The sequence below is a fragment of the Pithys albifrons genome, chromosome 9 (genome assembly GCF_047495875.1).
Source record: "Pithys albifrons albifrons isolate INPA30051 chromosome 9, PitAlb_v1, whole genome shotgun sequence".
In the NCBI taxonomy this organism is placed as follows: Eukaryota; Metazoa; Chordata; class Aves; order Passeriformes; family Thamnophilidae; genus Pithys; species Pithys albifrons.
Window position 1 is genome coordinate 22,045,063 of NC_092466.1, and position 23,027 is coordinate 22,068,089.

The window sequence follows — 23,027 nt, forward strand, 5'->3', positions numbered from 1 at the left end:
GATTTACAGGATTTAAGGAAATCTGCTGGAATTCCTTGATCTTATTCCTGTTCGTTACAGCCTGAGTATTATACCAGCCCTGGGTAGGATTGCTGTTAACTACCTTTCTTTTTAGGCTTTCACTGAATATCTGTGGAGGAAGCATTAGTATTTCAGCTGGTGTTGATGAGTTGAAACTCCTACCAGTTCAGGAGAAATGGGTTGAATTCCAGAGAGCCCAGAACATTTTAGAAGATGGCATTTCTTGTTCAGAAAGGTCAGTACAGAATAATCTGAAAAAATGAAGGCAAAAAGACTCTGTAGGGAATCATAGGCTTATTATAATAGAACTGTACATACATTAGGGTGCGAAGGTGATTAATGTTAAATAGTGGACTTAGATATTTACAACTACTTCAGAGTTGCTCATACAAGAAAGTTCAGTATGTATTTTACCTTATCTGTAGACACATTACCAATCTAAACTGCTGTAGTTATGTATTGATATAATTTACTTCTTTGCCTTCCTCTCCACCTTGGAGAGGGCCATGTAGCCATGAGTAGCTTTTGAGAACCTGAGATCCACCTCTCAAGAAAATGTGCCAGAAAACCAGGGGAGTCTTGGCAAGACAGAAGTAGTTCCAAAAGAGGACCCACCCCAGAGGAGACAACTGCAAACCCCACTACTTTCCATAATTCATCATTCTTTCAAAAACTGAATACAGACTTAGACTTCTAGTGCTTCTGGTGCACTGGTCTGTGTTTCTTTTAAAATTACTTGATCTAGAAAATTATCTTGGAAAACCTTGCCTTGAGAGGGAAGCAACTTAGAAGCTGCTGTGAGAGAAATCCAGTGCAGGCTTTAGCTAGAGGTTTTGAACCCTGTGTGTCAGAGGTCTAAACAGGAGTGTTTTATGGGAGGGAATTCTGAAGGAGCATCAATAACTTCTACTCCTGAATAAAGAGGCAATTTCTCTGAATGCCAGTAGATTTTCTGTTCCTATCTCCAGTATATCCTTTCCTTGTGTTTTCACTGGAGTAAGTGGTTATAAGATCCAACACAGTCCTGTATTTTTGTTTTGTTCCTTTTTCCCAGTGCTGCCTGCTCCCTGAGTTGCAGCATGATGTAGCATCTAAGCTATTTCCATCCTGATCATCTGCCTCCCTCACTGTAAGGATATAGGAGATTTGCTTCTAATTAACTGAGTAATTCTTGGCCAAATCCACTCCAGAAACGGCTCCTTCCTACCACTCAGCCAATCCTGTGAAAGATCCAGCATGTAGTGAAATTTCCTTGCCTTTGATGAGTGACTGAGGATGAGACAACACAAAACTGTCAACATGAAGTGAGTAATGGGCAATAACTGAAGGAGGAAAAAAAAGAGGCTTTTTGTCAAAGTAATGGATTTTTAGTAGCCTATTCCTTGTTTTTATGCTGAAAGTGTCTTTGGAATTGCTACTTAGCAGACTTGGCCAGAAGTGAGCTCATTTCTTAAGGTGACCTTCATGTTTCATGCTGCAGAATACCAGGAGTTAATCCTTCCAGAGTGTCAGTATAGGAAATGCCCATTAGAAGCAGCACAGGGAACGTTAGAAAAAAAATCCGAGATTGGACAGTATCAAATGGACCACTTCCCTCATATTTTATAGTGTTTAAAACTTGTACCCTCAAGCCTTAATTCATATGATGGAGCACTAAGCTGAAAACACTAAAACACCCATGTTCCTGGTAATACAATAATGATCAACCCTCTGGAAAACATCGTAGTCAATTGAGGGAAAATACAACCCAAGGTCAAGGAGAAGCTTGATGAAAAGGTTTCTGGAGGCAATACCCATGGGGGCAAGGTGCAGGGCTGAAAATTGGGAATGCACCTTGGAGAGGGCTGTGCCACCTGTGGGTTTTCAACAGGGAGATCTGGAAGCTGCTTAAGTAAAGTTTTCTGGGTCCTATTTACCTGGGTTCAGATGTGAGTAGCGCTGACCGCGGGAAGCTGCAAGCAGCTAATGGAGGAGGCAGCGGTGGGGGGATAAAGTCCAGGTTCCTTCCAAGAAGTCTAATCTCTGGCAAGCGTGCGCGCACACGCCGTCTCCTCTCCCGGTCGCTGCCGGGGGCTTTGCAGCAGGACACAGCCCCGGCTCCTTGCCCAGCCGCAGCCTCTGTGCCGCTGGGAGAGGGGAGCGGCATTGCGGGAGCTGAGCGTGCGACTGCCCCGGCCTGAGGAGGCGGAGGCTGCCACCGGGAGAAGCGCCCACCTGGAGCACGGGGCAGGCTGGGCAGAGGAGGGGACGGCGGGTGCGCAGCGGGCTGAGGGTGCGCCAACCGCCCGCGCTCCCTCCGCGAGCTCTCAGATGCGCTAGGGAAATTCTGGGGCATGCTCTCCTCGCCTACTTCCCTCTCTCTTTCCCCTTTCTGAAGAGAAGAATCACGGAGAAGAGATGGGGAAAGGGAAGGGAAAGTGAAATTCTAAGATGCTGCTGGGAACTTTGATCCCTTCCCTTTCATCCTTTTCCCTGCGTAGAAATGGAAAAGGTATCCTGCTCACTCCTGTGTGGAGCACCTTGAGTGGGAAAGCAGAGCCCAGCAGGTGGACGAGAATGTGACGCTTGAGGAACCTTCTGCCCACTTTGTACAGGAGGGATGGAGATTTCCAAAATACTTGGGCTCCTGGTAGAGCTCTCGAGTCTGCTATCCTGTCTCAGATGTGTGGAGGTAAGAAATGGTTATTTTTCTATCTGCTTGTAAGAAGTCACATGGCCCTTTTAATATCCTCACCGTAAGTGGATTTTGTTATTACTTGAATATGTTACCTGGAGCATCCAGGCAGCTGTGGCCTCTGGGAAGGGCTGGGGGCTTGGGGAGGGATTTGTTTCATTGTGCATATGAAATTCAGAAAAAGAAACAAAGCAGGAAAGCAGGATGCACAAGGGCTTGCAGATGCTTTGGCTCGGGTTTCCTATGTTTCTCAGGCGCTGCAGTCAACCCCTCAGGAGAGATCCTTTGTTTCTGTTCTTTGCTGATTGCCCCTCTTGCTGTTGTGGACAGATGATTTATGGCTACACAGACCTGGGGCAATGCCTGCAGCGTGGGCTGTTGGGACTACATTTTGTTGGTAGTAATGGTCAAAGTTGGGATATTTTGGAAGCTGCTACAGGAAATGGCAGCAACTAATCTTTCATTAGAAGGGAAGCTTATTACTTGGACTGCAGTACTTTTGTTTGTGGTCCAGCTCCAACAAGAATGGGTTCAGGCTCTCAGGTCCTGTTATTAGTCTGACCCATCCCTCTATCACCTGCAGGTTTACATGTGTGTGTAGGTGTACACTAAAATCTAGTTGCTGAGGGACCTAGTTTGAGGCTCAGTCAACTGTTCAGTGCAGTCACAAAAGTGCAGCTTTGCTACTTTCCTCTCTCTGCTAAAAGCTCTGAGATCCTCAGAGAAGTCCTTCAGCACTGTTGGTTCACAAACCATTATGTATGTTTGCAGCAGCCTGATACGTGCAGGTAGACAGGGGTTTGGCTGAAAAAGGCTTTTCAGTAAAATGCTGGTCTATCTGTGCACCCCTTGTGCATATGCACCTGAGATGTGTTTTACTGTTCCTGAACCATGTCAGGAATTCATCTTCATGTGCAGTATCACATTCTGACTTCTGGAGGGTGCTGCTGGAGTTTGGCTATGGTTGTCAACACCTGCTGGACCATATTCATAACCTCGATTTGAAAATGACATCAAGTTTCTGTGGGAATTATCTCTGCATATGGAGTGGATTTGGTTTAATTCCAAATTAAGAGAGGCAAAATTAGTGCATTTTGAAGAAAACCACAACTATTACCAATAGCTAGTATTCTTCAGCTGCACACCTCTGCTCTGTGAATTACAACTCTTTGTTCATATAAAAGTATTAAAAGTGTTCATTAAAAATATTTAGAAACTAATTAAACTATAAGGAGCTAGCAGAAACATGTACAGTTTCTTCTTTTCACTCTGGGTCTATGAAGATCTTGCACTTGCTTGCACACCGTGTATTGGTGGTGTTGAATGGAGATCCCTATCTCTCAGCCAAAAGTCAAGTTATAACCACAAAGAACACTGACTATAAGAGGAAATACAGTTTTGGGGCCAGACAGGATGCTAGAATTCTGAGGACTTTGTTTCATATTTTTTGGTTTTACCTATTTATCCCCATTTGGATAATACCATAAGCAATATCATATTTTCAAATATTAAAAACAAAATCCTCAAAAAGCCTTGTTTGATTTTCTTAGATGTTTCTCACTTTGTATACAGATGTTTATTACCATTATAATGGGTATCCTGAGAGCATCATCCTATCACATAGATATATATCTCTGCTATTGTGGCCATAGATGACTTGCCCTATAAATGGAGAGAGAATGAATGGTTGTTCATTTTTTTCTTACTGGTAGTAATGATTTTGTTCTAGCTTTCCTTTTCATAGGCATCTCACTCAGACTTCCAACTCTACTGAAGAAAAACAAGCAGAGCCCTGTTATGTAGCACTGGGGTAAATCTCTGCAGGCCAGTAATTATTCATTCTGTTGTTAGTGGACAGAGCTATGATTGGATTTGAAGAGGAGCAATGGGGAGAGCAGTGAAGAGACTGGTTACTAGGGTGTGTTTGCCTAAAGCTGCAAAAAGCTGAGCTGCTTTTAGGACATGCCCATATTTATTTCATCAGATAATCATCTCTCTGCTTCTTTTCCCAGGCTTTCCTGGGATCCCAGCCCAACCAAAACCATTTGCAGAGTGCAGGTAAGAACAAGAAGTTATTAATTCAGTCATTGGGCAGATTCCTGCAGTGAGGATCTGGGACCATAGGCACAATGAACCACTGCTCCCTGGCCTTCATTTCTTTCCATCTCTTATTCAGTTTTTCCTCTTGCCTCAATGTCTGTTTATCTCTTTCACCAACATGGCCTGACCACTTTTGTTTCTTCATGTCTAATACTCTTGCAGTTCCCTGCTTCTCCCACATGTTCTTTCCTTTCCATCTCTTTCTCTGAAGGCCTTGGTGTTTTTTACATGCTCACCTTTCCTTTCTCTAGTAACTGCCAAATTCTCATACACCCCCCTCTGAGGGTCCCAGCTGATGCAAAGCATATGGTATGTTTTCCACTTACCTACCTCCAACTGCTTCTCATTTTTGTACCTTGCATTTAACCTTGAGCTGTCATTTTGCTCCCTCTGTGCTTGACAGTGTCTAAAAGGCAACTGACATGATGCAATGTTCTTTATACCCTTGCTCTTTGCCCCACGTGTCCTTACTGCAGAAGGGTTTTCTGAAGGTGTTAGCTTCTTTTTATTTGTTCAGTGAATAGACCCATAACTGCTGTCCCTTTCTCAGGCTACTCTTCCCATGCTGTGGACTCTCAAAAGTCCATGTTCACACAGAATCTGTGTGTGTTTTCCCTCTTGATTTCAGGATCATTAGTGGAGAGTTTTCTTCTTTTGTTAAAGGCCATATTAAATTAATTATTTGGTATCTTTACATTAGATATTTCACATGGCCACTGTAACATTGGCACCTGCACTTTCTCCCCAGAATAAGTTCCCTTTCCTTTCCAGTACACTGGCCAAATTCAAATAGGCCAGGTGACACACTGATGGCATAGGGAACATACATACAATGAAATACAACGGCATTTCCCACCTTCCTGCTTTACAGAGTGAAATGATAGTTAAACTCTTCTCAGTTTCATACAATTTGGACAGGCAATTAATATTCTAAAGAGCCTAAGATCAAATTTAAGACTATCTTATTCAGGTGTCAAAGCAGGTGGGGAAGGAAGTGGTGGAGTTTGTGCCACACTCAAGTGGTGCTCCAAAGTGAGTACATGTTTGGATGTACAGTAATGGGAAACAGTTCAAATTGTCCATGTTTGGGCCCAGATTTAACACTTTTCAATGGTCTGTCTGGGCAATTCATGACTTCAGATCAACTTGTGGTTTAGACAGTGAGTATTATAAACATTCTTTGAGCAACTGCCTTGAAGAGTGATAGAATTGAACTCAAGCAAGGAGCAATTGAGACTGCAGACATGAGAGGTGTTTCACATAACCAGCTGGTGTCCCCCACACTGAGCTTCAGTTCGGTGCTAACAGCTCCCTTCCTGTGTCCAGCATCCAGCGGGTGTGCTGTCGGACCCCTGGGGTATTACAATGGCTCGCTGGCGGTCACTGAGGCCGGGGCAGAGTGCCTCAACTGGGCAGAGTTCCCTGACTATGTCCAGCAGTACCCAGACCGTGGCCTGGGGGACCACAATCACTGCAGGAACCCAGATGGGGGAGCAACACCCTGGTGCTTCTACCGGCTGGCGTCGGGGGCCATCGGCTGGTCCAACTGCGACTGTAACCAAGGTAAGGGCTGCTTTTCTCTGCCACTGTCCAGGCTGCGCTGCTCGGGGGCTCGGGCCAGAAATGGGTGCTGCACAGCCTTGGAAGTAGCAGGTGGAACACTCTGTGAAAGAAGCACAGTACAATAACTGTTTCAAATTGTTGAAATAATTAGTACTAGAGGCTGGCCTATGTGGGAGAAGAACGTCTGTATATAGTAGGGGTTGGATTTAAGCTGCTGTAGCCACAATGCCTTGTGTAGATGTTTTATTCTCACACAAGGAGACAGGGTTTTTTTTACTACTAACTTATGCCACTTTGAAAACAGTGTAAGTTATGTGGAAAACAACCCACTCCTGCTCCTTAAGTGTCCTTATCAGAGCATTCCTCATGTAAGTGTAGCAGTTCAAATATAAGAAGAAAAAATCTGTGGCTAGATTTGTAAATCTTCTGTGGCAAGATAAGTCATAGACTTGCATTCAACTTCCTCAGTGCTGACACAACAACTGCTGCTTGGTTTAGGGCAGGCAAGGGAGCTGAGCTCTCTCAGTGCATGGGCTGTCATGAAGCATTCTTGAAAATGCCCCGTTTTCTGACCTTCCTTGCTTTTTTCTACATTTTGCAGTTGAAGCACCAGTTTAATAAATGAATTGACAAAGTCTTTTCCCTTGCCAGTGGATGCGCTTTTAAAAATGGCTTCATTAAAGGGAAGGATAGAAATGTAGTGGTGCTGTGTGCCTGCTCTGAGGTACTACAGACAGAAGATGTGTCCTTCTTCAAGTACATAATTAAGCAAGCTGATGTGCTGTCTAAACAGTGGCAGATATTTGTGGTGAGGTGGGAATTGAAAGGACATTTACACTGGCACATGCTTTTCTTACAGAAATTAAAGAGGATTCATCTGCTGTTAATGAACATCTTGCTCTAGGAACAGTGACTCATACAGGTGAAGTGGTTGATGGAAATAGATCAGTGGAGTGTCAGAAGTAATTAGAGAGCCTGCCATTTCCATACACCTTTTCAAGGGAGCATGTACAATCACCCCCATTTCACAGAAGGAGAAATCAAGAGGTGTGGCAGAAGGCAAGTTTCCTGCTTTGGAAAGAACACAGCACCAGGCATGCTCCTGAGCAGCCATTGCTGAAACTGAGAAGGTGCCACATCCCACACTCTTTCATGCAAGTCGCTTTGTGCCAGCACAAGCAAAACAGGGATGAGAGAAGCCAAGTGCAGTTCAGCACAACTATATGCAAGTCCGCGACTTGCTGTCTGAAAATTCCATCAGCAGATAGCAGCTGGATTTTTTTTGTTTGTATCTCCTTTGGAAGGTGCTGTGCGATTGGCTGAAGATAGTAGTGTGGAGCTGTACTTCAATGGACTCTGGGGTACAGTCTGTGCTGACCACTGGACGGACTGGGATGCCAGTGTTGTCTGCAGGCAACTAGGACTCAGGTGGGAACATCAGTCTGGTTGTGAGAGTCACGTGCTTGTGTGGCATTTGAATCAAAAGCTTCTGTGGTTACAGTCTCTCTGGCACACTGTGTTGGCTGGGGGAAAGGAGTTTGTTTTATGATCTAATATCCCGTTTTTCAGGGTCCTTTTCTACTGTTTTCTTTTGGAGGCTATGCCCAACCCAATCAGTACTTACAAGAATTTTTAAAATAGTTTCTGCTTTATGCTCCAGACTGTGAAGAGTGAGCTGTGAAATCGCAGCCCCTTTTTGGTATCACTTCCTGGACTTACAGTCATGATCTAATAGAATTTTTAAGAGTATGAATCCACTTTGGATATCTGGGATTTGGACATTCAAACTTCCAAATAGCAAGCAGATAAAAGGAAGAAGGTGATCTAAATATTTGGGCGTTTGAGTCTGTTGATGGGTTTGTTCATTGCTTTCAAACAAGGATGCCATTTCTATCTACACCAGCTCCTCTGCAGTAAGTAGACACACAGAAAGGTTAGGTGGTGGGAAGTGCCTTGTGCTTCCTTGTGCTTTCCCATTAGACTATAAATGGCCACCTCTTTATGCACTTCCAATCAGCTGGGCACATTGGGATGTGAAATATCACAACTAGACTGGAGAGTCACAACAACTGAGGGCATTTGTAAATCAAGCCATGCTACAGCATTTCTTTGCTCTGTTGCATTCTCTGTACCAGTGAGATTGGCACAGCTGGGAAGAAGAGTCATCCTGGACCGTGGCCTGTTCCCCTGCACCTGCAGTCAGCAAACTGCCATGGGGATGAGAACACCCTGCTGCAGTGTGGCTATCAGGAAGCTGTGTCAGGAGTTTGTAACCAGGGGAGTGCCATGGTAACTTGTGTTCCTCCAGAAGGTAAATATCCAAGGAAGGTTTGCTTCCTGGTTCTTTCAGTGTTGCTGATAAGGTGTAAAATCCAAGGCTGTGAAGCTGTGAAGAGAAAATAATGGGGAAATGTTCTTCATTCACCTGCTCTGCAGGTGGTTTTCTTCCTTCCAGTGGAAAATTATCTATCCCTTCCCAATCGCAAATACTCAGAATGGGTATATGTCTACAGGCATCAAGAGATGGCTGTTGCTTAGGACCACATCCCCTTTTTATCAAGTCAGGTATTTGTCTGCAGGAACCAAACCCCCAGTCATCACAGCAGCTCATTAAAGAGCTGTCCCTGGATCAGCAGTACCCCATATTGTGGACTGCAGTCACGGGTGCTTATGGGGGTTTTGGGGGGGAGGATGTGATAAGAGAGCAACCCCAGAGCTCCTCTGGCCAGTGAATGGTTCTGCACCCTGAACTGCTGGATGTGTGTTGTCTCTGTCTTGTTCTGTTGTGCTCTCTTTCCCTTTCTTGAAGCACAGGTGTGGGTGCCCCGCTGCGTATAGTTGGGGGGAAGGAGAGCTTTGAAGGGCGAGTGGAGGTTTACCATGACGGCAAGTGGGGTACCATCTGTGATGACCAGTGGGACGACCGGGATGCTGAAGTAGTCTGTAGACAGCTGGGACTCAGGTAATCTCCCTGCTGTATGTCATGGAGTAGTAACAGAAGTAGGGAGAATGAAGAACATGACCCTTCATTATATTAGCAGCCCTTTCTACTGGAGATATACAGAAACTCCACAAAAGATAATTCTGGACTGATCATCCTATAAAGTGGTTTAATACTTCATTCCTGTCAGTTCTATGGGTTTATGCTGTGAAAAAAGTTGATGCATCCCTGTCAAAGGGTTGTTTGTGTTTACCCCTGTTCACTATTTTTGCAGACGTATCCTAATGCAAATCTTGTTGGCCTCAGTGATAACTTGTCATGGTGATTTCCATATGTGACCTGCAGTTGCTTACTTGGTTAAGTTTCAACACCTCCAGTTTTGCTGATTGCCATTAGCCTCTTCAGACAGGAAAGCAAGAGAGAGCACCTCATTCTCCTGTGTGCCATTCCACGCTTTGGGAACTGTTGTATACTGAGCTTTCTTGAAAATCACATTGGTACAGGATTATTTAAAATAGATTATTCAGGTCTGAGACCACTCAAACTTTGGGAGTTTTTCCTGTTACTGAGATTGTAACTGAGACTGATGTTACATCATTGTCCTCAGAACTCCCCAAGTGTCTGAACTGTTTATGTTGCACGCACATTTTTGTTACCTGTTGGAAGGGCACATATAAACTTTCCAATAACATATTTTGGTTAACAGATGGCAACTCAACAGAAACACAGGTGGTCTATGGGAGAACAGTGACCTAGCATAGGAGAGTCCCTGTGCAAGGCTGAATCTGAAGGTATACAACTGGGACCTTCCTTACTGAGCATAGGTGTCTGTAATGTTTGCAGTGGGAACCCAAAAGCCTTGTCGTGGGCTCACTATGGGCAGGGATCTGGCCCAATCCTGCTGGATGAAGTGCAGTGCTCAGGCAATGAACTCTCACTTGACCAGTGCAAGAAGAGTGACTGGGGACAGCAAAACTGTGACCACATTGAAGACGCTGGTGTCTCCTGTGACCCTTTCACAGGTACAGATCTACAGCTCTGTGCCAGTCAGATGTGGGCGGTTGTACCCCCGTATTACTGGGCTGGCTCAGCAGGTAACTCCCTGGTTCAGGGTCCTGCAGAGCTTCTGTGTACAGCCCCACAAGGGTTGCCAGATGTGGAGGCAGAGGGCAAGCCGCAGATTGGAAATGGATCAGAGGCAGGCTCAGGGTGGAAAGGCTGAGGTGAATGCTTCCCTGACAGATGGGCGTGTTTGGGAGCAATGAATGTTTGTTTTTTGAGTACCCAAAGATAACCTGTCCTGGGTTTCTTTCACTGATGAGCTGTGCAGAGACTTAGCAATGGTTCACAGGCTGTTTCTTTGCCCCCCCTGCTGAGTGCTGACCTTTCCTTCTCTCCCCCTTGCAGAGGGCACTGTCAGGCTGGCTGGTGGCCGCAGCCCCAGCGAGGGCAGGGTAGAAGTTTATTACAATGGAGAGTGGGGCACAGTATGTGATGATGGCTGGACAGACCTCGGTGCCCAGGTGGTCTGCAGGCAGCTGGGCTTCAGGTAGGATTGAAAATATGTATAGTGTCTGTGCTTCCTAATTTCATCACCCTTCACTGGCATAGGCTGGACCTTAATCCTTCCATGTGTCTTTATTATAAGGCTTATTACCATTACGCAGCTTGATTCAGCATAAGATCAATAGGTACCTACATCCTTTCCAAGGCGAAAAAAAAATCTTTATTATCTCTTGCCTTGGCCTCTTTTGAAAGCAGATAACAGGCTTGATACTGTGCTGATGAACTCCTCAACAAAGTCAAGAAGTTCTCTTTTAACACTCCTTAAATTTGCAGGTGTATCAGCTCAGCACTGCCACCTCGTTTGCTCTGTCAGTGAAACAATATCACTCATCTGCTCCGTCAGCCAAATGTATCACCTGCTTCAGTAGCTGAACAAAGACCATCAGGGAAAAAAAAGAGTAGTAATAGGGATTTTCTATGGGATTTTCTAGGGATGTCCCCTCAGATATGAGGTTGAGAAGGATATAAAATCAGGATAGTATGGTCTCCTTGTAAATTTCAACTTTATAGACCAGAAAAAGATGAAACTAAATACTGCCCTTTTGAGTGCAGCTGCATACTGTGTTTGTCATCTCTTAAAAGCTTGCAGCTTTCTGCATTTCAATTCAAGGTAGCTGCTTCCATAAAAAAGAAGTATAATTACTTAAATACTGATAGTTTTGATGCCTTCTTTGCTAGCCCCTCCCCAGACTGATGTACCTGGTGTCATGTCTGCAAAGCAGCCGCTGCTCGCCCTTTGTGCTACTATGACTATGCCTTTGATCAGACACTAGGAAATGGACTGGTCTGAGCAGGCCTCTCTGAAAACTGAAGCTGGTGAGAGGTGAAGGTGCTTGGTTGCCATCCTGTGTATCACTGAGGGATTCAGGTCAGGAGGCCACCAATATCATAGTGAAGCTCTTCAGGGCAATCCCCATTTGGGTCTGAGTTTGGGTCTCTCTGCGGCATTCACAGTTTTAATGAATCTTGTGTTATGTTCTGTTTCCTTCCACTAGTGGTCCTGCTGCCCTGGCCTCTGAAGGGGACTATGCTGCTGGCCAAGGCTTTATCTTACTGGATGATGTGGCCTGTGTGGGGACAGAGCTGTCCCTCCTGGACTGTCCCCACAGCAACTGGGGGCAGCATGACTGCTCACATGCCGAGGATCTGGGAGTCCGCTGTTCCCCAGAAAGCAGCACAATCCCGGACAGCAGCCTGGGTAACTCACCTTGCTCTTGCCCTGGATGGTGGGAAAGTGTCATCTGCTGGTCTGTTCCCTTGGAAGCACTGGCAGATGTGGGAATTTTCCCTGAGCTGTTTCAATGAGGGGTCTGCTTTTCGAGGAGGAATGAGCCTTGGCTGTCTTTGGGCAGAGCCACAGAGCTGTGGCTCCACCAGACCAGCAGATAAATGGGAACTGAAAAGAGTTGTGTTGGCAGTCTAAGAAACAAACCTGAGTAGCTGAGGGACAGTGGCTGCCTTAACATGCCATTGTTCAAGGAACCCCTTTAACTAGACCCTTTAGGAAACTGGTGTAGTTAACACCTTGCTAAGACATGAGGACTTCAGATGCAAGGGGATGTTGTGTAAAAGTCTGTACTCCCTTGTGTGGATGGGAGTATTTCAAGTTAGCATAATGTCCTCATTTATATAATGCGCGATACTCTCTCTTTTCCTTACTATGGAAGACTTCACTGTTTGTCAGATATTTGTTATTGAAATAGTTGGCATTCAACTTTTTTGTTTTTCCTGGATGTAGAACTGTTCTTTTGCTTAGAGTAATGTAATAATTTTATAATTTAATGGATTTCTTTCCCAGGCATGTTTAAGCTTGTCTACTCTTGGCTCAGGAGTTAATAACTTTCCTTCTGTTTTGTTCTCCTCTTTACTCAGCTTTCAGAATATGATCCACTGATGATTTCCAGTATGTATTAAATAAATTATTATGTATGTAGTCTTCTGATTCAGCACAGAGGTAAAAAGTCTTCATGTAGACATTCTTCTTTTTTATTCTTTTTCCTTTTATTTTTATTTTTGTTTTAAGCTTACTGATGTCTGGGATTTCATCTTTTTCTATAGAACACAAGTTTTTGGACACCTGACACTTGTGGTGCTTTTTCTTGCAGCAACCCATGTGTTTTTTTCCTTTAGGGCCTCCTGTACGGCTGGTGGATGGAGAAAGCACCAAGGAGGGACGGGTTGAGGTGTTACTGAATGGGCAGTGGGGCAGTGTCTGTGATGATGACTGGACAGACAGAGATGCTGCAGTGGTTTGCAGGCAACTGGGATTCAGGTAAGAGCTGCATCCTACAGAGAGAAACAGCTCTCAGCGGGAGCACTTCTTTCTGGACTTGTTTCTGAGGGCTTACTCACATCTGACTCGATGATCTCTGAGGTCTCATCCAACCCAGTTGATTCTATGATGATTCTATGATCCTTAGTTTATCAGTTTTGGTATACCCACATATGCTTGGGGGAATAGGGTTGTCTTCTCACTGTGTGTGGAGTGACACATCAATATTATTCCTCTTACAATGTGCTGGTGCATCAGATTCACTTGTCTCCTGCTTACTGCAGATTAGCCACCCTCTCTCTAATTGCAGTGGTACAGCAAAAGCCCGAGCAATGGCTTATTTTGGGGAAGGCCATGGGCCCATCCATCTGGACAATGTAGAATGCAGTGGCATGGAGCACACCCTGGGGCAATGTGCCAGGTCGGACACCAGGATTCACAGCTGCTGGCACAGTGAGGATGCTGGTGTGATCTGTGACTATGTGGAAGAGAAGGTTCAAGATATCAGGAGAACAGGTGACATATCCTGTGGAAGAATCTGGAGCTCCAGTTGTAGGATCTCTGCATGTTTTTATGGTTTTTCCCTGTTGTTCTCTTTGGCTGAAACTTCACCTACAAAATAAGCATGTCCTGTCCTGCATTTCCTACTTTTTCCTTGTTTTCATTGTCTCTTTTAAGGGGCACAGGGTGCTCCAGACTAGTCTGAGAAGCTCCACCCTCGTCAGGTCCTTGAGGCTGCAGAACTTCCCCAGCCAAGTGCCCTTCCTTAGAACCCTGCAACCATGAGCAAGCTTTGGTGTTTAGAGTATTGAATATATATATACATATATATAGGTATAGGTCTGAATTCTGACATAAAACTACAGATACTGTGGGTGAGCACCTCCACAGAAACTGAGGAAGACTGTGGGACCAAATCTTCTATGAATTCCATATGCACAACCTAGTGTTGTCGATTACCTTGAGGATTAATGCCCTCAGGGAAGGTGACTCTGTGACAGCAATGCTGATACTTAAGCTGAAGGTCGCTACACAACTGGTCTAACCTTGCTATGCAGGTCCAGAGTCTGCTGTCTGTGGGATGCGCCTGCTCCACCGTCGCAAGAAAAGGATCATAGGTGGAAACAAGTCTCTCAGGTACTACCCTGGAATTGCTGTGAAAGCCAGACTGATTCCAGCTTTCCATCAGGCTCTGGAAATAGCCTGGCAAATGCTGAGTACATTAACACATTTTCACTGGTGATTTTTGAACTTGATTTGAACCAGTGGGCCTGGGAATGCCTGCCAGCTGAGCCCAGATGGGACAGAGTGGATGTGAAGAGAGGAAAATTGCTTCCATGTTTGTGACACTTGTTACTGCTCTGTTTCTTTGTCAGAGGCGGCTGGCCATGGCAGGCCTCACTACGCCTGAAAGGTTTTCGTCGGGATACTCGTCTGCTGTGTGGAGCAACACTGATCAGCAGCTGCTGGGTTGTGACTGCAGCCCACTGCTTCAAAAGGTGTGTTTGGCAGTGGGGACCCACGAGGGATACTCAGTGATGAACAAGATAACCTCATATAAGTTTATCCTTCCAGACCAGTGGAAAAAAATAAGCAAAGTTTCTAAACCAAGAAATTCAGGTGATGGTGTGATCTTGGAGTACTTATGGCAATGACTTAATAGACTTTATTTGTCACTGCTTACACCTGGCCTCTTAGCTTTGAGGCTTTACAACTTAAAGGGAACCAGCATTTTGCCATTTTTAAGTGCTTTCAAGAACTGTGAACAGATCAGTTCACAAGCCTGTTGCAACTCTTATAGCAATCTTAATAGGAAGAAAAGTCCTGTGCATGCTAGATGGTGATTTGGGACACCCATTGACTACAACATGTCCATATCTGCTAAAGAGATCTCACAGTTCTGCAGCTGGCACTGTTTCATCAGTGTGGTGTGAGGAGGTGGTTCAGTCCCGTAGCAACTGAGACTTGTGTGAGTCTGCTTCCCTTTTGGTAGGAGATCCTGAGTCTGTGTTTCTCCAGGTTTGGTGTTGATGTGCGACGCTACCTGCTGCGGGTGGGCGATTACCACACAGGTGTGAAGGAGGAGTTTGAGAGGGAGCTGCCCGTGGAGAGGATTGTCCTCCACAGGAACTACTGGGCTGGCAGCAATGACAATGACATAGCCCTGGTCCGGATGCGGGGCAGAGAAGGGCACTGTCTGTCCTTCAATCGCCATGTCCTGCCTGTCTGCCTGCCTGACAGGAAAGAGAGGTCTGACATCAATAGGCAAGCCTGCATCATCTCTGGCTGGGGAGACACAGGTGAGTGGGAGGGCTTTGAGGGGCAAAAAAGGTGGAGTCTGTGTTCAGAAGTCTGTATGGGCCATTAATTTGTATTGACTCAAGGCTGTGTTCCCACTGCTCCCATTGTCTGTGCCAGTGCATGGTGTTAGAACTGGGAAAGTGGGATGGTTTTTGTGCCATTGTGTTTTCTTCTTATTTTGAGGCTTCTTGAGTCTGCTCATGGTGAAAGCTTTGGTCTCCATAGCATTGCTCTGAAGCAGAGACCATGCTGCCGTCTGGCCACAGTTCTCTCCTTCTTCCCATTTCTGCACATGTTTTTGTCCACAGCAGACCCCTCAGGGAGCAGCTTGTGCAGAGCGGCTGTACCAAGCCTGTGGGAAGCCCCCATGTTTCCATGAGTTTCTGCCCTCTTCATGGTACTGTAGAAGTGAAGTGAGAGCTTGGAAGTGAGCTGGAAAGAATCTCTCTCAGACTCAAATCTCCCTCGATATTGCTGCAGGGACAGATGAGCTCTGAGGCTCGTTTCTGCACTGAGTTCTAAACAGCTTGTACCTGTCCTCTGAGCACATTGCTATGAAGCTTCCTAGGTAAAAGAGAGCAGGGAGGCTTTTCTGGGGCTCCTGTGACTGGAGAAAAGCCATATGCTTATCAAGACTTGCTGCCAAAAGCCCCAGGACCTTGTCTATTGATTTTGGACTTGCCCATCCTTACCAGCTGTTTCTCTAGCTATTACCCTCACTGTTGAACTGGAACTACACATTTGCCTTTGAAGTCAGCTGTGTCAGTTGCATGTGTCACTTTAGGATGTCTGGGGAGGATCAAGGAGCAACTTTTAGCCGTGTAACTAATTTAAGCTGTGCTGGGGCTTAGTGGCTAGAATCCCTCCCACGCAAACCTCACCTTTCTCAGTGAGAGCAGCAGTTACCTACTACCTTGTGAACTTATATAAACCTTGAGCACAGAAAGGTCATGCTCTAATATAGCACATGAGCCTTATGTAGACATAATGAGCCTTATGTTCTGAGCAACCTTGGGGTAATAAAGAGGTCTGATCAAATAGAGACAAATCTGGCCAAAGACGAAGTGAGCTCCCTTTGAATAATAATTGAATGCCTCTGAAACATCTTGTAAAACTTCCTGGAGGATTGAACACTTAACAGGTATTACTGCATTTATTCACTTGAGAAAACACTGTCCTTGTTTTACTGAGGAGGAAATGGAGGTTCAGAGAGGTGAAATAAATTGAACAAAGTTCAAGTTACTTGTTGGCAGAACCAGAAGTAAGACTCATCCTTTGATCTAACCCTTTTCTCCAAAACTCTTCCCTGTATCTTTGATCTTACAGCTCTTCTTTTGTGGTCTGGCTTGGCATCACTTCTTTCTGCAGTTCTGGTGGTTCAGAGATGCTGAGCTCAGCCTATTTCTGTGCTGCAGACCTGACATGAAATGTGCAAGTGTCTGTTTTTGTAGGGAGCACCATTGCTCCAGGTCGCTGCTGCTGTTTGTACATGAATCCCTCTGGCTGGTCTGTTCTGTTCCAGGGAAGTCCTACTCAAGAACTCTGCTGCAGGGGGTGGTGCCTCTTCTCCCGCGGGAAGACTGTGAGGTCCGCTATGGGCAGAAGTTCACTAACCGCATGATTTGTGCTGGGAACCTCTCTGAAGAGAAGCGGGTGGACAGCTGCCAAGGTGACAGTGGAGGGCCACTCATGTGTCAAAGGTCAAATGGGCGCTGGATCATTTTGGGCATCACTTCCTGGGGGTATGGCTGTGGTCGGAAGGATTCACCTGGTGTGTACACAAGGGTCAGCAAATTTGTACCCTGGATCAAGAAAGTGACCAAGCTAAAATGAAAATGACTGAGCTCTAGGAACTTCAGCATATGGTCCCTTTGCCCTGCAGCAGCAGAACGCTGTGGCTTCTGGTCTGTGACTGATGGAGATCTGTTTTCTCAGTGGACACTGGCAAAAGACTTAAATGTAGAATTGAGAGAAACAAAGTTATGATTGATTCTTTGAAGTCTTTGGTTTCACTTTAGTCTGTAATCTGTAAGCAAAGAATGCAGGTGCACTCTGGTAAGAATGATCAAGTATACGTTGCTCAAAGTATCTGAGTCCTGTAACGCAGTCACACTTGTTCCTTTGCCCTGGCACACAGAAATACTAGAAGCAGAGAAATACCTGCTGACTGAAAATGTATTCCTGTTTGTATGTTTGGACAGTTGAAAAACGCTGCAAGGAGAGGTGAGATGCTTGGAAGATGGCACTGGGTGCTGGCATAGTGGAAATCTTCAGATATTTTTTCATAACAGCTCTCTTCTATTCCAGGAATCAGAAGATTTGACTTGAGCTGAGGTTTCTTCCTTCCCTGTTATGTCTCTAGGGGGAACCTTTTCTCTTCTGAATAGTAGGTCTGCTTCCATATGATCCCTTTCAAGGGTCTGCCCCTGCTAAGAGATGCTTGTTCCTCCTCTGTCACACATTTCCAGCTGCCAGATGCTATGCTTTTATTGCTGCTTTATCACTATAGTGGTTCTTTGTGTGTGTTTGGTTTTTTGTTTCCTTAAAGTAGCATCTCCTAGAATCTTTAAATTTTTTTTAGGAGACAGGAGGTTTCTTGCCCTCATGATTACTGTGAAGAACTTAAAAATATGACCCCAAGTGGCTGAATAGACATGTTATTTTTCTTTAAATCCAAATGTAATGTTAATCTCAAACATTCATGTGTTGAATCATGATTTAACAGCACTGTGGGACCTTCCTTGTAGTACCTTATTCACCACTGTTATTAGCTGCCCTTTACCTGTGCTGTTAGTCCTTCATATCTTTGTGTTTTCAGTTGTCCTGTGAAACATGGAATTACTCCTGGGGCATAGATACACCTCAAGCAAATTACTCACTCCTTGTAAAAAACAGTAAGTGTGCTGCAGAGCAGCTTCTTACTTTCCTGAAGTGTGTACTATTCTTGAAACCTCTGGGCTGTTCTTTCTTTTTTTTCTTCTTTGCAGTATTTCTCTTTTCATTCCTCTCGTTGGGAGTAAGCTGGCTTAGCTCGAGGGTATGCCAGCACTGCCATCAAGCTGTAGTGCTCAGCCTGAACAGAAACAATGCTGAGAGAAAGCAGGGGTTATTGAACACTTCAATTTCTTCCAGAATTCCATCTTATCCAAACAAATGAACAGAGTTCCCTCTTATGCCTTAAGCAGTTTTTAAAGTTAATGTATTATTCTTGGGTAGGGTAAAAAAATATAAAACTAGACAGAAGGGCTAAGTGCATTTACAGCTGTGCAGAGCACACTGTCTTCTCACTGTGTGTAGATAAGCCAGAGGGAAGACAGGTCTGCTCAGAAGCAGAAAGCTTTGATGTGTAACAAAGGACCTCAATGTGGAGTAATAAGACAGGATGGGACATGTGGAACTTGTTCCAGATGTGCTCACGCTCTGTAGGGTGGCAGTGACTGGGTCTGGCACTGACCTGCTGTCTGGAAGGTCCGCACTCAAGGCCTTGAGGTGTTCAATTTGTAGGCAAACAGAAGGCAGACCACAGCCTGTTGATTAGCCTTGTCATATTATAGGGCGTGTGGTGACAGAGTCCTAGAAATTGCCTTGGATTCAATAAGTAGTCATTGCCTAAAGCTGTAATTTATCTTCTATAAAATAGCTTAATGTAAAGGTGCTAACCTGGCTAGGTGGCTGATTTTTGTGTGTGAATGTTAAACTAAATAGTTCTGTTTACCCTCTCCAGGAAAGCTGGGTTACCAGTGTAGCAATGGATGGTTTAAAGATCCTGCTCAGAAAGTTTGTTTTAACAAAGAATTGTAGGAATCTTTAAAACATGCAATGTCAGAATCCATGCAAACTGGCCTTGGAGACAAACCTGATCTGTTTGTGCCCTTCTCGAGGTACTGAGTGTCTTCAGTGCAGCTTGTGCTGACAGCCCTGTTTGGAGTGCCAGGCTTGACCCCCTGGCAGTGCTGCACTTGGCTCTGTGCTGGCTGTGTTGTCCTATGGCTGCTGGCAGAGAGTATCTAAGATGCAAGCTGCAGACTGCTCCTTATCTCCCAGGAATTAAAATGGCAGGAGGACTGAGGGCAATTATGTCACAGACCTCTTGTTCTTATGGGGCATTAAATGCCAAGTTCCACACTGGCAGCAATGTCTGGAAAACATGGAATAATTTGGCTTTTAGCTTCAGCCTCCCCCTAGCCAGCATGCTATGGCATCTCAAATGGAGTTTCTGTGTCTTGGGTACTGTCACATCTCCAGTTTAACCTGATTTGATCTTTCAGTTTATACCCATAACCCCAACAGGCATAGAAACACCCAAAGCACTGAAACAGGGAGGTTATTTCCCTAAGCCTCCTTAGCGGGTGGCCTTTCAGGAGTTAGAATAAATTACCAGGTAACATGAGGGAGATGCAGGCCTGGCATTGTCTGCTGAAATTCCCATGTTCTAGCTCAAAATATTTTTTCCTCCTAGATCTTGTCACCATGAAAGCTGTGACAATCCTTGTGATTAATATCTTGTGAGTCTTGCATGAGGCAGGAGGAGGGAAGGAAGTATCCAATCTCCTTCCACCGCTTTTACACCCTACTGGTGCTGTAGGCGAGCCTGCCAAGACTCTCCTCCATTGTCCTGGCCTGTTCCAGAGCACCACTATTGCTCTTTGCTGCTTAACCTGGGACTGTGGTCCAAACCAAACTCCTGTGCTTTGCCACTGAGGCTTACCAGAACTGCCCAGGTGCATGAGCAGCATTCAGCCACCACATGACTGTACTTTGTAATGTTGGCCAGCAGCAGATGTTCCAAACGATAGTACATGTGAGTTTGTACTGAACAAGTTTTAACAGCCTTTCCTTTGGGGGAATTTTGTTCCTGACCCATAAATTAATTACTTGCATTACTATTATTATCATTAAAAATGGAAGTACAAGTACTTGATCCTCTAGGTGTTGTACAAACACTATGCACTATCCTTTTTTTTTTAAGTTTAAGAATTTATATCCCTAACTTTTAAAAAACTATTTAATGTAAGCCTTCATCTTCCATATAAATGTTTAAATTTTTAATTTTGTATTTAATCCAACTAAGCTCTCAGTCTCAATATTTTCTGGCAACAGAAACCAATGCAATTTTATTCTCCATAGCACATAATTTCCTTTTATAGTTCCTGAATTAATTGCCTTTTGTTTTTATTGAATCCCATCTGTCCTTGTGTTCTCGGTCATGAGAGGAACTAAGGGGCCTGGCTTTATGTTCTCTGTTGTTCATTACTCTAGAGGTAGTTCCTAAGACTGTGGTTTCTCTGTTTCTTTTCAACTCAAACTGTTTAGGTGTCTGGTAACATGCTGACTGTCTCTCCATGTCTTCTCTTTCTGATGGATCTTTAAACTTTGGTAACCAGAACTGAATGCAGTTTGCCAGGGGAGGCTCTGTCACCTGCTGATTATTTGAGTACAATTTTCCATAGTAAGCAATGCTGTGAGTGATTTCAGTGCTGTACTGTCTTTATGCTGGAGCCAGCTTTACACTTGCTAGTGTGGTTGTGGTGGCAGCCTTGCCACAAGGGGATGAAAGCCCACCAAGGTTAGTTGTCCCCATGTCTCAGGAGGTGCAGAAGTTGCACTGAGCTCACAGAAATGTCTGGGGAGCTCTGAGCAGGGAGCCCCAAAACATCTGTGTAGAGCTTTGCCTTGGCTGACGCACCTGTAGGGCTGCTGCAGTCCACCTTTGCAGCATTGCTAGGTGGGATGAGGCTAATGCATATACTCTGTTTCTAGGGACTGACAGCTCAGTCAGTGTTGCTGTGGCTACACTTTGCCATGTGGATGCTGTGAGACAATTTCCCATAGCAGTGTGGCACATGCTGGCTATGTGAGAAAGGGAACATCACTATGACTGGCTAGGAGCAGGGGCAGGAGGAGAAATGTGGCTATGGTAAGGGTCTGAGGAGCAGCTATTAGTGGTCCAGGTATTTCTCTTTGAGGGAAAACCCCAGTGCTCCAAAGGCTACCCAGTGCTGGTGCCTTCCTGACCTGCAATGCCTGCACTGGTAGCCATCCATGCTTTGGCTAGCAAAAGCTGGGTTAAATATTTATCCCTTTCCTGTGGCTGAGCACTGTTCTGATGATTTCTATGAATTATGTTCTATGCTGTAATTAATCAGGTAGCTGTTTATTAACCTGGACAGGACACTGATTACCCTTGTAATCCCTGTACTCTTGTAGCAGAGAATAACAGATCAGTTTTTCAAAGGTATTAGTGGAGGCATTGGTGAGGAACCAGGAATGTGGATATTTGCCGTCTCAGGGGTAAGAGAGGTAGATCTGCCTTTTGTCTGTCTTCCTTTCTTTCTGAAGCCAATATCCTGAAGTTTCTTCACCCCCAAAGAGCTGCAGTGATCCACCAACCACTTGAAGACAGACTTTTATGTGTATATTCAGCAATCAGATGAAAGCTTTTGAGAGGTGAACTGCACTGTGGTATTTAACACTATTCCAATAGACCCCCCAGGAGTTTCTTGCAGCTAGAGGGACCAGAATCACCTCTGGTGGTAACCAAACTGCTCCTTGTAGAATGAGGCACTGCAGCCTTGACCAATGCATGTCTCCTGGGCTGTATTTTCACTTGTTAGGAAAAATATTTAATTTTCCACATCAAGAAGAAAACTTCATTTGTGTAATACCCCACTCAGTACTATTAAAATCCCTTTCTACTTACCAGTAACTGAGTACATCTGAAATCAGTCAAGTGCCAAAACTGTTGTGTCTCTTGGATCACCACCAATGGCTCACAAGGTATGCTAATAAATGGATTATATTGTGACTGTGTGGGGCTCTGTCTTATTTTTAATAAAGTAATCTGTTTCAAGGGCAGGTTTTAGGATTCTTTTCAGCACCAAATTGAGCTAATTAAGTGTCACAGTGTTATTTTTAGAGAAGCTTCAACATGCAAAAGCATGTTGCAAAGTCAGAATCATGTTAGCTGCCATTACAATGAAATGCAACAGTTCTTCAAAGGCCATAGTTTTGGCCATTTGGAACAGGTAGGGAGCAGGTTAATTCATTGCACTTAACAGGCTTTAATATATCAGCTTTCTGATTTGTTGTTATAGGTGATTTTTTTATACAAACTTGTTCAGCATGAATTAGTGTCCTTTTAGTCTAGGATTCCTGTGTCACAATTCTAAGAGTCAAAGCCAGCCTTGCAAAAGTGGAAACGGGAGAAGAGAAATGCAGCTTGAACAAGCCATCGATTCAAGAACACTGTTGTACTCTACGCCCACCACCCCACTGCTGAAACCTGAATTTCTGTACAAAAAGGCTTTTTTGAAACATAGTCCAGCTCCTTGCAAGGTCTGAACTGACTTTCCCAAGTCATTAGGGTTAGACTGCAGCTTGGTGTAGCTGATGCCTGCAGACTCCAAGTACTGTAGCATGTAACTTTGTGTGTGTACTGACGCCAGCCTGCTGTTGGGAACTGACATGCACTGACTGGAGAAGGAACTGCTTGTGCTTAACACTTTCTTTGCTTCATGTCTGCCTTTGGGGTTTTCTAACCCACCTTCATTTCCTCTCTTGCTTGTGCAAACCTGGGAAGCAGAGTGCAG

General features: G+C 44.8%; 1 protein-coding gene across 1 annotated transcript; it reads left to right on the plus strand.

Moving 5' to 3' along the window:
* The first annotated feature begins 1,289 nt into the window (after window positions 1-1,289).
* On the plus strand, window positions 1,290-22,236 carry LOC139675967 (neurotrypsin-like). The gene is made up of 16 exons (XM_071564252.1): window positions 1,290-1,325; window positions 2,502-2,692; window positions 4,708-4,753; window positions 6,122-6,358; window positions 7,663-7,786; window positions 8,494-8,669; window positions 9,173-9,320; window positions 10,143-10,321; window positions 10,707-10,848; window positions 11,861-12,063; window positions 12,996-13,137; window positions 13,448-13,653; window positions 14,196-14,274; window positions 14,514-14,636; window positions 15,157-15,437; window positions 16,961-22,236. The coding sequence occupies exons 2-16, from the start codon at window positions 2,621-2,623 to the stop codon at window positions 17,269-17,271; spliced, it is 2,469 nt and encodes an 822-aa protein (XP_071420353.1). The 5' UTR covers window positions 1,290-1,325; window positions 2,502-2,620; the 3' UTR covers window positions 17,272-22,236.
* Window positions 22,237-23,027: the final 791 nt, after the last annotated feature.